At 43.0% G+C, this 12615-nt stretch overlaps 1 protein-coding gene across 2 annotated transcripts in view; it reads left to right on the plus strand.

The window, feature by feature from the left end:
- The first annotated feature begins 3261 nt into the window (after positions 1-3261).
- WFS1 (wolframin ER transmembrane glycoprotein) overlaps positions 3262-12615 on the plus strand; it is a 60889-nt gene continuing 51535 nt past the window's right edge. Inside the window, exons 1-2 of one of the 2 annotated variants that reach the window (XM_043971950.1) lie at positions 3262-3391; positions 11105-11314. In XM_043971950.1, coding sequence (XP_043827885.1) covers positions 11110-11314 — 205 coding nt within the window. In that variant the 5' untranslated portion in view covers positions 3262-3391; positions 11105-11109. Of the gene's footprint in view, positions 3392-3457; positions 3658-11104; positions 11315-12615 lie in introns of those variants that run through there. The other variant, XM_043971949.1, reaches the window with a different exon arrangement.

The following is a 12615-nucleotide window of genomic DNA, read 5'->3' on the forward strand; positions in this document are numbered from 1 at the left end:
TTAGCTAAAGCACTTTAGAACTTTAGACCTCAAGCTTTACAAAGCACTTTCCTCACAACAAACCTGGGAGGTAGATGGTTATTATTAATCCCATTTATGGAAGAAGAAATTGAGGCTTAGACAAATAAGATGACTCATCCATGGTTACATAGCTAGTGTCAGAGCTGAGATTGGGATCAGTACCCTCAAATCTCCCAACTCTTCCCAATACAATACACTACCTCTTTTGGCCTTCATTTCCTCAACTGAAAAATGAAGGGGCTAGACTAGAAAATATCTCTTGGGATAATAGATTCATAGTTGAAAGGGATTTCAAAGAATGTCTAATCTCTCTCATTTTATAAAGAGGAAAATGAGAGTCCCATGGTAATTGACTTGGCCAATTAATCTGTACATACAGTGACAGAGATGGGGTTAAAACCCAAGAAAACCTATCTTTAAGGCCCCATACATCTCTAACACTTCTGATGATGCTATTATTATCATTCTTATTATTCCAAAGAGACTGCCTTTCCAATGTTTAATCAATCAGTAAATCAATTAAAAAGGTATGTATTAAGAGCCTGTTATTTGAAAGATGCCATCATGGGAAATATAGACAAATATAAGGCAAGATGACCTTGGCCTAGGGGAGTTTACAATCTTGTTGAATTTTGACAATGATTTGAAAACTTTAAACATTCTAAGAATCTGTGGTTTTATCATAGCTACATCCTTTTTCCTATAAAGGTCTACTTTGATTCATCATGTTTTGGATACGGGGGTCTCAAAGGCTATGGGTGTGGAATTCATTCTCCACCATGCTGGAAAGGAGTGAAGTACTGTCCTGGCAATGATTATAACTGCTTTCTGAGACCTAGCCCAGGAAAGCACAAAGGATCACATCAGCAGTAGGCTAGTCACCTGGAAATTAATTCTTTGTCCATAGCTGTTCCAGAAACAAACAAAAAATATGTAGACTTGTTTTCAGCCTATGTGTGACTTCCACTCTTCTAATTTAGAGTAGCATATTGGTAGGAAAAGGGACAGAGTGTTAATAATCACATTAAAAAATAAATATTAACGGATCATTTCTTTTTTTTCCTTGTCTTTTTTTTTTTTAAGTGAGGCAATTGGGGTTAAGTGACTTGCCCAGGGTCACACAGCTAGTGTGAAGTGTCTGAGGCTGGATTTGAACTCAGGTACTCCTGAATCCAGGGCCCGTGCTCTATCCACTGCTCCACCTAGCTGCCCCAACATATCAATTGTGAGATCCTTGTGCAATGAACATTAAATAGATATGCTATTGAAGGAAGTGAGTTATATAAGTCTTCACATTCTCACAATAAATGAAAACAAAGGACAAAAGGAAATTGCAGCTAAATGGAAGGATGGTTCCCAGGTTCTCATTGGAAAAGCAAATAAAGGAACTGACAGTTAATTTTATCATGCAACCGAAGGCAAAAAGAGGCATTATTTTATTGGCCATTTGGCCGTTTTGCATCACAGTGTTTATGATATGTATGTATATATATATATATATATTTGCCAAAATAATCAAAGCTTAAGTGTCAATATTTGTTGCAGAAGGTGAAGAGATTAAAAAATGCTATGAAGAATTTGAAGACTCTCCAAATCAAACCAAGATACATTTTGCTACTCTGTGATTTCAATGCAAAGGTAAAGGGAAGTGTGACAATAAATGTTAGAAAATACAGTTAAGAGGTAAGAAAAGAAAAGCCAAAGTGTTGGAGAATTCACAGAAGCCTCACATATATCACTCTACCTATAGACATAGACAGACACATATCTATAGGTATCATGATCTTTTCTTGGAAGGTGTTGGACATAGCAAGCAAAAATAACATGAAAATTGAAATCGTAACATTTTATAGGAAATAACTTCATTCATGAATCAACTGTATACACGAATCAGTCCCCTGACTTGTTACACCAACTATCCAAATCAATTTCAGCCAATACTAAAGAGAAAACTTATGGCATGCAATTGAGACAATTTCAACCTGACCTATTTAAATTAAATGTTGAAGCCAAAATGGGAAATGGGGGGAAGAACACACATTGATGTGGATTATAACTATTACGAAGTTTAAACTAATATAAATCAAGAGCTATAATAAAGACACCCAAGAGAGCCTCAGGAGACTTAATTGTCTTAGCCAGCAAAGATTGACTTCCTTGCCAAAAGAGGATAATAATACTTAAACAAGCCATCTCACTCCTTATCTTCAACCGTGTGATTTGTCAGTTTTAGAGCTCTGTAGAAATAAAACTTGTTCTCAGTATCCTATCCTCAAGGCTGCCCTGATGGCAGTTTTTGCTGCAATCTCTGGTCTCCAGTGGCAGGACCAAAATACTACATAACTTTGCTTTCCTTAACCACCAGGGGCAAAGGCGAATGGTGATAAGGAAGGAGAGCGTGATAAGGTAGTGATGAGGGAAAAAGATAGGGAGGGGGGAATGAGGAGGAAGAGGTGGAAAGGATAATGGATGATGGAGTGGGGAAGAAGGAAGGTAAGGAGGAAGGGATGGAGAGAATGATGAGGAAGTAAAGAGGAAAGACTAGGGAGAACAGAGAAGAACAGAACAATGAGAGGGAGAGAGAGAGAGAGAGAGAGAGAGAGAGAGAGAGAGAGAGAGAGAGAGAGAGAGAGAGAGAGAGAGAGAGAGAGAGAGAGAGAGATGTAAATGGAGCATTTAGTACAGAGTTCCAGAGTTGTAGCCATAGTCCTGCTGTATATATAGGTGGTACATTGCATAGCTATGCTGACCAGGATTGTATACTTTTCAGGAATTTAATAAGAGGGAACAGAAGAAACTCATTAAAAAGCAGAGGACTTGGATACATATTTGTAGTGAATATGAAAGGACTGTGGCTATTAGGAAGCCTTCATTTATCCTCTAGGTTAATTAACTTATTAAGTTCGGTTGAACTTAGAAGCTAAAGGCTGGCTGCATTGGCAAGGGATCTGACTGGTCAGCTGGTCAAACCTTCTATTTCACAGAAGAGGAAAATGGAATCCGGAGACGTCTAGGGGCTGAACCAAGATCCCTGCTGGCAGAGCCTGCAGCAGGCCACCAGCTCGCCCTCTGGGCTTCTGTACAAGGAATGAGGTCGACTAGATGATCTCTAGGGTCTCCTCTAGCTCCAGCTGTCAGCCAACCCCGGCTTCTGAAGCAGCGTGGAGGGAGGAGCCACGAAGGAATGACGTCAGCGAATCAGAAACTTTCGCCCAGAGCTGACTCGTGCTTCCTGGGCGCTCTGGCTCTTCGAGCGCTCTGGCTCCCTGGTCACTGAGTGGCGGAGGCAGAGGGAGGGAGTGGGACCTAACCTGACGGACGGACGGATCGGGCCTCTAGGCACGCGGCGCCTTGTTGCTGTGTTCCAAAGGTCGGTTCTGAATGGAAGGTTGAGATGGGGCGGGGCGGGGCCTCGGAGCGCCTGGGTCGATTGTGCAGCGAGCCTGCCCGCCGGCTAGTCTGCATTCAGCTGTCGCGCTGAAGGCTCTTGCTGCTGCTCTTGCTGCTCCCGTGAGCTGGGGCGGCGGCTGCCTGCGGCCGGACGCACGCAAGCAAAGCTCGGGCTCCCGAGCCAAACTTCGCGGGCGGCCGGAAAGCGGGGCTTCCCTGGGGGGCTGATTCCTCCCGCTGGGCTGGGTAAGTTTCATCCCGCGGGGAGAGAAGAAAATAGTCATAGGGACACCTCATAGGGAGGACTTGAAGGGGCCGGCCCCTTACACTTCAGCACCCATTACTTCTATTTCTGTAGCGCTTTCAGGATTACAAAGCTCTTGTCTCTCAATAGCACCGTGAGGTAGGCAGTGTACGTATGTTTGCCCCCATTTTACAGATGAGAAAACTGAGGTTCAGAGAGGCGACTGTGACCTGCGAGCAAGCCACGCCGGCTTAAGTCCAGTCCTCAGTCTTAAGTCCTCAGTCTTAAGTCCAGCGCAATTTACATTAAGCCCAGCTCCCTTCTCGGGGATGTTTCCGGAATCATTAGCATTAGAGCTGAAAGTGATCTTAAAAGATCACTTCTTATCCTTAAAGATCACTTTGTATCCTTAGCACAAGTACTTGGCACTTAATAGATAGATGCTCAATAAACTCTTGTTGAATCGAACCCCTTCCTTTTGCAGATGTTCTGCCAGGGATGCTTAGGTCATTCTTTGGCTGTCAGGTCGGGGTTTGGGAATCGCATCTCTCTGTGACCCCTTCCCACTAAGGGCATTTTCTAAGCGGGTGAGCCCCGCCAGTGCTTCTGGTTTGTGTCTGTGCCTGAGGTATGCAAGTTTGTGTGCTTGGCCTCCAAGGTGGGGGAGGGAGAGCAGAAATCTCTCCCAGGTCTGTGCATCCCTTCTCTAAAACATCCCCTGCACTGTTGGAGCTGCTAGGCTATACTTGTTATCTGGCTCTCTTGTGTTCAGAGGGACTCAGAGGTCCGGCTGTATGGGCTATTGGTTAGTCTTAAAGGAAGAGAGAGCTGCAGACCAAGTTGAAGGGCTTTCGACCATAGCTCCCCTCTCAGCCCTTTGATCTATGACCCGTTTAACTAACTACCTGAGGGGCGTGCCGGGACGGGAAACTACCTTGGTTCTTGTCATGTAATGGTGGCCATAGTAAAGCAGAGAACTAGAAACAAGAGGCAGAGCTGTTGTAAGTTGCAATTTAGAGACTGGAAATCCTTAGAGTGAGGACCCTGGGGTACCCAAAAGAAGCCTTCTGTGTATATTCATCCTCTCCCTGCCCCTCCCCAAACTTCTTAGAAGTTCTCAACTTAATTCCAAGGCTTTGTTAACTATTTCCTTTTTGTCCTGCATATAGCTTACTTTGTATATGTTTTGTTTGCATGGTGTCTCCCCCCTTTAGATTCTAAGCTCCATGAGGGCAGGAGGGTCTTTTGCCTCTTTTTGAATCCCCACCATTTAGCACAGTGCCTGGCACATAGTAGGCATTTTAAAATGTTTGTTAAATTGATGCTGAATTTTCCAGAATGGAGGAGAAGAATAGAGACACCCTCAGTTTCCCTCTCTAAAACAAGGGAGTTATACCCAGTAGTCTAGAACTTGACTAGCTCTGGATCCTGTAAACAGTTGTTGAGAAGGTTATATTGTGTTTTTTCTCCAATCTCCTTACTTTTAAGGTATCCCTTCACCCAGCGTTTTAGACTCAACTTAGTGAAGGTAGTGTTACCAGGGCTTTCTCCCTCCTCTGTCTCTTTCAGTTTTTTCTGAATGGTCTTTTTGAGCTGAAGCTAGACTGTTTTCTGTTGCCTTTCTTACTAAACTAACATGTTGGGCCTCAGAACAGAAAACATGCTCAAGTATTGCTTGATTCTATTCCTGCTTTGTCAGTGATGGTTTAGGGTTTCATTAGCTTGACTTTTTCCATGATAAAGCTTCTGCTTTGGTGGGGGAAGGGGAGTGAGAGGACATCATTATGTGGTGGAAAACCCTGCTTTTGAACTTAGAACACCTGGGTCCATCTCTTCCACTGGCTACCTATGTTACCTTGAACAAATTATGTTGTCTCTCTGGGCCTCAGTTTCCTGGCTCTAAATTTATGTTTCTGTGATCAGAAGATCCCTATTTATCAATGCATGCTCTCTTTTGGTCTATACCTGTGATTCATAGGATCATAGACTTTCCTGAGGAGGAAACTGAGGCAGAGGTTAAGCAACTTGGCCAAGGCCACAGACTTAATAAATAGCAGAGCCAGAGAGAGAGAGAATGTGTGTGTGTGTGTGTGTGTGTGTGTGTTCCCTTTCATACCACCTCTCCCTTATTTCATGCACTCTTGGTCTTCTAGCAAATTAGGTAGATAGTTTCTGCCTCTGTAAAATAAGGGGTTGGGATAGATGATCTTGAAATCTCTTTCCTGTTCTTGAATTCCAAGGGTCTCATTTTTGAGTGAGTTCCATTTGGTTTAGCTGTACTGTCCTGTCCTTGCCTAAGCTCTTAATACCTTAGGGCAAAATAAGTAACTGGGATAGACCAAGGACATTGTAACCTTTTCTTATAGAGAAACAGGTCAGAGATCAGAGTGTAAGTCCAGTGTCCTGTTACCTGGAAGGACCCTCTGAATTTACAACATAGGCTGCTACAGGGGTTCTCCAAAATGAAGCCTTTTGTCCCTTGACCTCTACGATGTGGCCAGGAGCTCTCCCTATGTAACACATAGAAACTGATAATGGCATAAATCAATTATTCTATTATATACCATGATAGGATATTCTCTTTGTTGTGTTATAATGAAGATATTATCTCCCTGGGAAAAGAGGGGCCTGAAATCCTAGACATAATCTTTGAGAATGTATCAATTTCCATAGCTAGTGTCCTGGGGAATGTTATTTTTGACACTCAGATGAGACGAGAGTGTGCCTGTTGTTTCTCTGGGAAAGATTTTCACCCCTTCACTCTGATTGGTACCATCCTGGTTATAGACAGTATTTCTGTATTCTAGGGACTAGCCAAGTCAAGTTGCAAATACCTATCATTCATTATCTGGGACTCAGGTTAAGCATGTCTTAGGCCAGGATTTCTGTGGCATCTCAGCTCTGACTCATAAGACAGGGAGGGTTGGATGGATTGGTGTAGAGGATACCAGCACCCACCAAATCACAGATGCTCCAAAAGTGTTCAGCTACCTCTCTTGCTAGATTATGTTCAGGAATACATGAATTGTCCACACCCCAGAACATGTAGTTAGCTTCACTCATTTTTGTTGTCCATCTTCCCCATTTAAGAGAGGTTAAACAAGGAAGTTAACCACAAATAGGAACTTAAATAAAAATCAAGCTGACTGGGAAAGGGAGTGTCCATTCTCTCCCATTAGATTATAAACTCCTTGAGGGCAGGAACTGTCTCTTGCCTCTTTATCCACATGTGTATTTAATAAATGTTTATTAATTGAACCCAATTTCCTATTCCTCCTACATTCACATTCCTGAATCTGATGGTGGTGGTTCTGATTTACATATTTACATAGAGCTTTGAAATTTGCAAAGCTTCTTTTTTTTTTTTTTTTTTTAGCAAACTCTTGAGGGCAGCAAGGTGGCGCGGTTGATGGAACCCTGATCTTGGAATCATAAAGACTCATCTTCCTGAGTTCAAATCTAGCCTCAGACACTTTCTAGCTGTGTGACTGAGCAAGTCACTTAACCCTGTTTGCCTCCATTCCCTCATCTGTAAAAATGAGCTGGAGGAGGAAATGGCAAACCACCCTAGGATCAACCCCAAATGGGGTCATGAAGAGTTGGATAAGACTAAACCAACTCAACAATGACTCTTTCTTGACGCTCACAATAACCCTGAAATGTAGGTGCTGTTATCTCCATTTTACAGATGGGAGAGCTCAGTTTGAGAGAGTTTAAGTTTAAAACTACCGTTTGGTGTGGGATTTGAACTCATGTCTTCTTGACTCAGAATCTGCCATAACTATTCTCTCCCCTCTCTAATTCATCTTTCACATTTCAGATAAGTTGTATCCCCTCTCTGGGACTCAGTTTCCTCATCTGTAAAATAAGGGGTTTGGACCAAATCAGAAGTTCGTGACCACACCAGAATGGTGTAGATTTGCCACTTTAGATAGAGTGTGTAGAGGACATGAATGAGAAATAAGGTTGGAAAAATAGATCGGAGCCAGATTACAGGGAGGACTAAGGAGTTCACATTTTAGGGATTAGTTATTAAAGGCCTATGTGTGGTTTTTGAGTAAGGGAGGATATTAGTCATGTTTGGAGATTTGGGGACAAAGCCATGTGTCTATGTGAACGTACTCACTAACACAAACCCAAGTTGATGTGCACTCCTGCCTCATGGTGATCCTGAGGCCCTCTTTTGACCTTTGAAGAAGAAGAGCATGTGGGCATGGGTGACTCTAGGATTTCCAGCTGGCATATGGCCCACAGATGTTAGGACAGTGGGGTTTTATACTGAGGAATACAAAGACTGAGCAAAGCCAAGCCATCTTTGGGTGTGAATAGGTCAGATAAGCATCTTTGGATGTGAATAGGTCAGATAAGCATAAATACTGTTAGGATTTCTATGGAGTCCAGGATTATACTCATGGTTGTTCATTAGTCACCCTCTAGCTGTTACTGTGTGAGTCCTTTTACCTACCTTGAGTGAAGGAACTGATATAATCCACCTGCATTAGGTAGTAAGAGCACAGTACTACCGTTTGGTCACATTCAACTCTTCCTGACCCCATTTGGGGTTTTCTTGGCAAAGATACTGGAGTGGTTTGCCATTTCCTTCTCCAACCCCTTTTTAGAGATGAGGAAACTGAAGCAAACAGGATTAAGTGACTTTCCCAGGGTCACACAGCTAGTATGTGTCTGAGGCTAGATTTGAACTTAGGGAGATGAGCCTGGTGCTCAATGTACCCCTACCTGCCTAGAGCACTGTACTAGCAAGATTATATTGGTAAGTGGTTAAGGTTATGTTATTTTTAAAGCTGAAAGAGACTAGAGAGGTCATCTAGTGCAGGGATTCTTAACCTTTTCTTTGTTGTGGGCCTCTCTTTAGGGTAGTCTGGTGAAGCCTGTGAACCCCTTCCCAGAATTATGTTTTTAAGTTTGTAAAACAAAAGGGATAGGAAACCTCTTATGTGCAGTGCACTGTGTTCTGTACCGAAGGAAATCCAAAGATAAATAAACTGTAGTCCCAACCTTCATGGAACGTATCTTCAAAGGGTTCCCGCTTCCCAGGGCATTTAAAAACCTTAGTTTTCTTCTTTATTTGTGAAATTACCATTCTGATGATCATTCCTATCTTTTTAGAAAACAAATTTTTGACCTATTTCTTCTGAATGCTATGGAAAGTTTCAACGTGTACTAATAACTCACATTCCAGCCATATTAGACTATGAGCTGTTCCCTGTACTTGAGACATTGCTTCCTCCCTCTCTATTTGCACAACCCATCTCTTATCCCCAAGAGACAGTGTGTTAACAGTGGAAAGAGTGTTGGATTTGAAAACAGAGGACTTGGGGTCAATACTTGGCTCGGTCACAAGGAATTTACACACCACTGTGGTCTTAGAGTCAGCTGGAAAACTGATATGAGGTGATTTGCCTTAGGGTCACAGACTTGAACCCAGGTCTTCCTGCTTCCAATGCTGGCCTTGTACCCACAACATTGCTGACTTTTCCAATTTATAAATGAGAGAGGGGAAGTAAATTATACAGCTTCACACGTTTAAGAGTAGGGGACTAGAACCTAAGTCTTCTAATTTCACGTGGAATCATACTTTCCACTGACAATTTTCTATGAGCATAACCAGTTGTCTTTGCCTGGGTGGGCAGTGACAGAACACCACTGCCATGCTCATTGCTTATTTTTATCTTCTAAACAGCTGGGTGCGTGTTTTCTGAAATTCTCTAGTTAGTAAATATAGTTTAATATTGATTTCAGCAGAAGTTGCTTCTGCATGTGACTGACATTCTTTCCGGACTTGAATCCATTTAAAGGTTGTGAATAGCTTCTTCCCTCAGCATCCAGTTTTGGCCTCCAGGGCCTATGTTCCAAATGGTCCCTTTAAAAAATATTACTGTGCACACATGAATAATTTTCTCTGGTTGTCATTGGCAATAGTAGTAGTATTTTTATTTTTATTTTATTTTAATTTTTGTGGGGCAATGAGGGTTAAGTGACTTGCCCTGGGTTACACAGCTAGTAAGTGTCAAGTGTCTGAGGCCAGATTTGAACTCAGGTCCTCCTGGATCCAGGGCCAGTGCTTTATCCACCGCACCACCTAGCTGCCCCGGTAGTAGTATTTTCTAAGATTAAATGATCTTGTTTGCATGGTGGTCCCATAAAAGGGGATAAATATGAGGAAATTTGAGGCATTGAGGACAATTTTCAAGGTTATATATTGTGGTAGAAACTCCTCTTTGGGACGGTATGGTAGAGTAGACTGAGAATCAGAGAAGTTGGTGTTGTTCGATCCTATCTCTAGCTCTTACCTTCTGTGTGACCTTGTATCAGGGTGTGATGTGAAGAGCATTGAATTTACAGTTAGAGGACCTCAGTTGGATTCTTGGCCCTGATACTTACCTGTGTGACCAAAGACAAGCCCTTCAACTTCCTGGGCCTCAGTTTCCCTCAATGTAAAATGAGGCAGCTGAGCTAGATGGTCTTGGAGGTGCCTTCCAGCTCCACTGAGATCCATGATCCTGAGTGACCATAGTGGTCTTCCTAAAGCATAGCTCTCACACCCTATCTCACCTCCACTTCCCCGGACTTCAGTAAACTCCAGTGATTCTCTAAATATAAAATCCCGTCTTTGGCTTTTAAATCCCTTCATGATCTGGCTCCCTCTACCTTTCCAGTCTTTTTCGTTTTCTTTTTCTTTCTTTCTTTCTTTTTTTTTTTTTTTGTGAGGTAATTGGGGTTAAGTGACTTGCCCAGGGTCACACAGCTAGTAAGTGTCTGAGGCCAGATTTGAACTCAGGTACTCCTGAATCCAGGGCCGCTGCTCTATCCACTGCGCCACCTAGCTGCCCCCTTTCCAGTCTTTTTTTTACAGCTTATTCCTCTTCCTACATTTGACAATCTAGCAACTCTGGCCTTCTTGTACATGGCGCCCCTGTCTCAAGATTCCATGCCTTTTCAGTCTGTCCCCCATCCCTGGAGTGTTCTCCCTCCTTACTTCCACCCCCTGGCTTCTTTCAAGACTCAGCTCAAATCCCACCTTCCTCAAGAAGCGTTTCCCAGGCCTCTTCCCACTGCTAGTGTCTTCCCTCCAAGATGACCACCCATTTACACAGTCTATACCTTCTCTGTACATGGCTGTTGGTTTGTTTCCATTAGAATGTGAGATCCTTGAGGCTGGAGAATTGTGTTCCCCTTTCTCTGCATCCCTAGCATGTAGCACAGTGCCTGGCCCATAATCAATGAAGCCTTGTTGACTCACTGGCTTAGTCTGAGATTCTGTGATCTCAAATTCAGCTTTCTTGCCATTTTGTAAATGAGTTACTTTGATTGTTATGGATGTTATATGTGTTTGTGGATTTTTTTGGGGGGGGACTCCAAATAGAATCAGAAGAGTTGGGGGACTGTGGTTTTGTCCTATTTAGACACTTGTTTTTTTGTTTGTTTCAGGGAGTATGGAGCCAGACCCTCCACCAAGTCCCTCTCACCTCCAGACACAACATGGCCGGTCCCAGCTCAACGCAGCTGCTGCTTCAGAGCCAAGAGAAGAGGCTAAAGATCAGAGGCGTGGGCCTCTGTCAGGAGATAGCCCATCCTCATCCTCTTCCGCTGCTCCAGCTGCTAGGTATCCAACTAGCCAGGAGAAAGTAGAGAAAAATGGTAAGAATAGATACAAAACTACTATGAAGCTGGGTGGTTTTTTTTTGGTCTTAAGTTTGTTCTCTTACTCTAAAATTGTACCTTCTAACTATTGTGAAAACGTACTTGTCTTTTACAAACTCTCCTCTCTGTATTGTAGGCAGATAGCTAGCTAATTTGATAAATTAGCCCATGCCAGCGTTACTCGATGCAGAAATGTAAGCAGGACCATTCATTATTATGGGCTTCAGAACTTGAGGATTTTATAAATCATTGCATACAATATCCTCATTTTACAGATGAGGAAACTGAGGCTCAGAGAGGGATAGTGATTTGCCTTAGGTCATACAGGTGGCAAATAGCCAGGTCTCCTGCTACTGTATTGAATGAGTGCTCTTTCAAAGCCACCAAGATAAATTGCCGTCTGTAATGTGAACTTCCAACCTCCCTAGAAAACCTACTTTTTAATCCAAAGGAGTAACGCTTTGAGGACTATGGTGAGCTGGCTTGGTCTACGAAAGAAAGGTGATTTGGGTGGTATGGAACTATCAGATCATGCCGCCCTATACTTAGGGCCTACTCTCCTTTTGAATAATAATTGTGATACATACAGGGTGTCCCAAGAATCTTAGTAGAATTTGAAGCTTTAATAACTTGCCATCCTCCTTGTCACTCAGGGAGGAAGCTCACTGTTATGCTCTGCTGCTCAGTTGTGCTCTCCTCACATTTCCAGTCTTCTGCCAAGTCTTCAGTACATATCTCATAGGTGTCCTCTTCTCTCTCCTCACACTCACGCCAGCAGCCACCCTAGTGTAAACCCTCATCATCTCACCTCCAGATTATTGCAGTCACCTTCTAGTTAGTTTTTCTTCCTCAGTCCTCTTCTCTCCTCTAGTCTGTCTTCCACTCAGCTACTATCTTTTAAGCTATTCAAACTTAAAATGGCACTAAGACTTTTGTGACACCTCGAATACCAGTGGGAGTTGAGAAGGGAGCATGGTATGGCCTCATTGTCTCTGAGGCATGGTATGATCTATAAAAGGGTGAGCTGCATTTGTAGTCTGAGAACCCACCTATCCCTGCCAGCTGGGCCACCTCAGGAAAAACATTTTCTCTTTTGTTGAAGGATCGATTAGATGGGGCCGACAGTGATAAATGACAGCTCTGTGAGACTTTGAGGCTTGAAAGATGCCTCATAGACATTATTTCATCTGAGCCACACAGTTTTGGGAAGTAGGTACTGAAGGCCTCCTTGTTCTATTCTATGGAGAAACTGAGGCTTAGAAGTTATGGGGCTTGCCCTTGGTCACACAGTTAAATGC

The sequence above is a fragment of the Dromiciops gliroides genome, chromosome 6 (genome assembly GCF_019393635.1).
Source record: "Dromiciops gliroides isolate mDroGli1 chromosome 6, mDroGli1.pri, whole genome shotgun sequence".
NCBI lineage: Eukaryota > Metazoa > Chordata > Mammalia > Microbiotheria > Microbiotheriidae > Dromiciops > Dromiciops gliroides.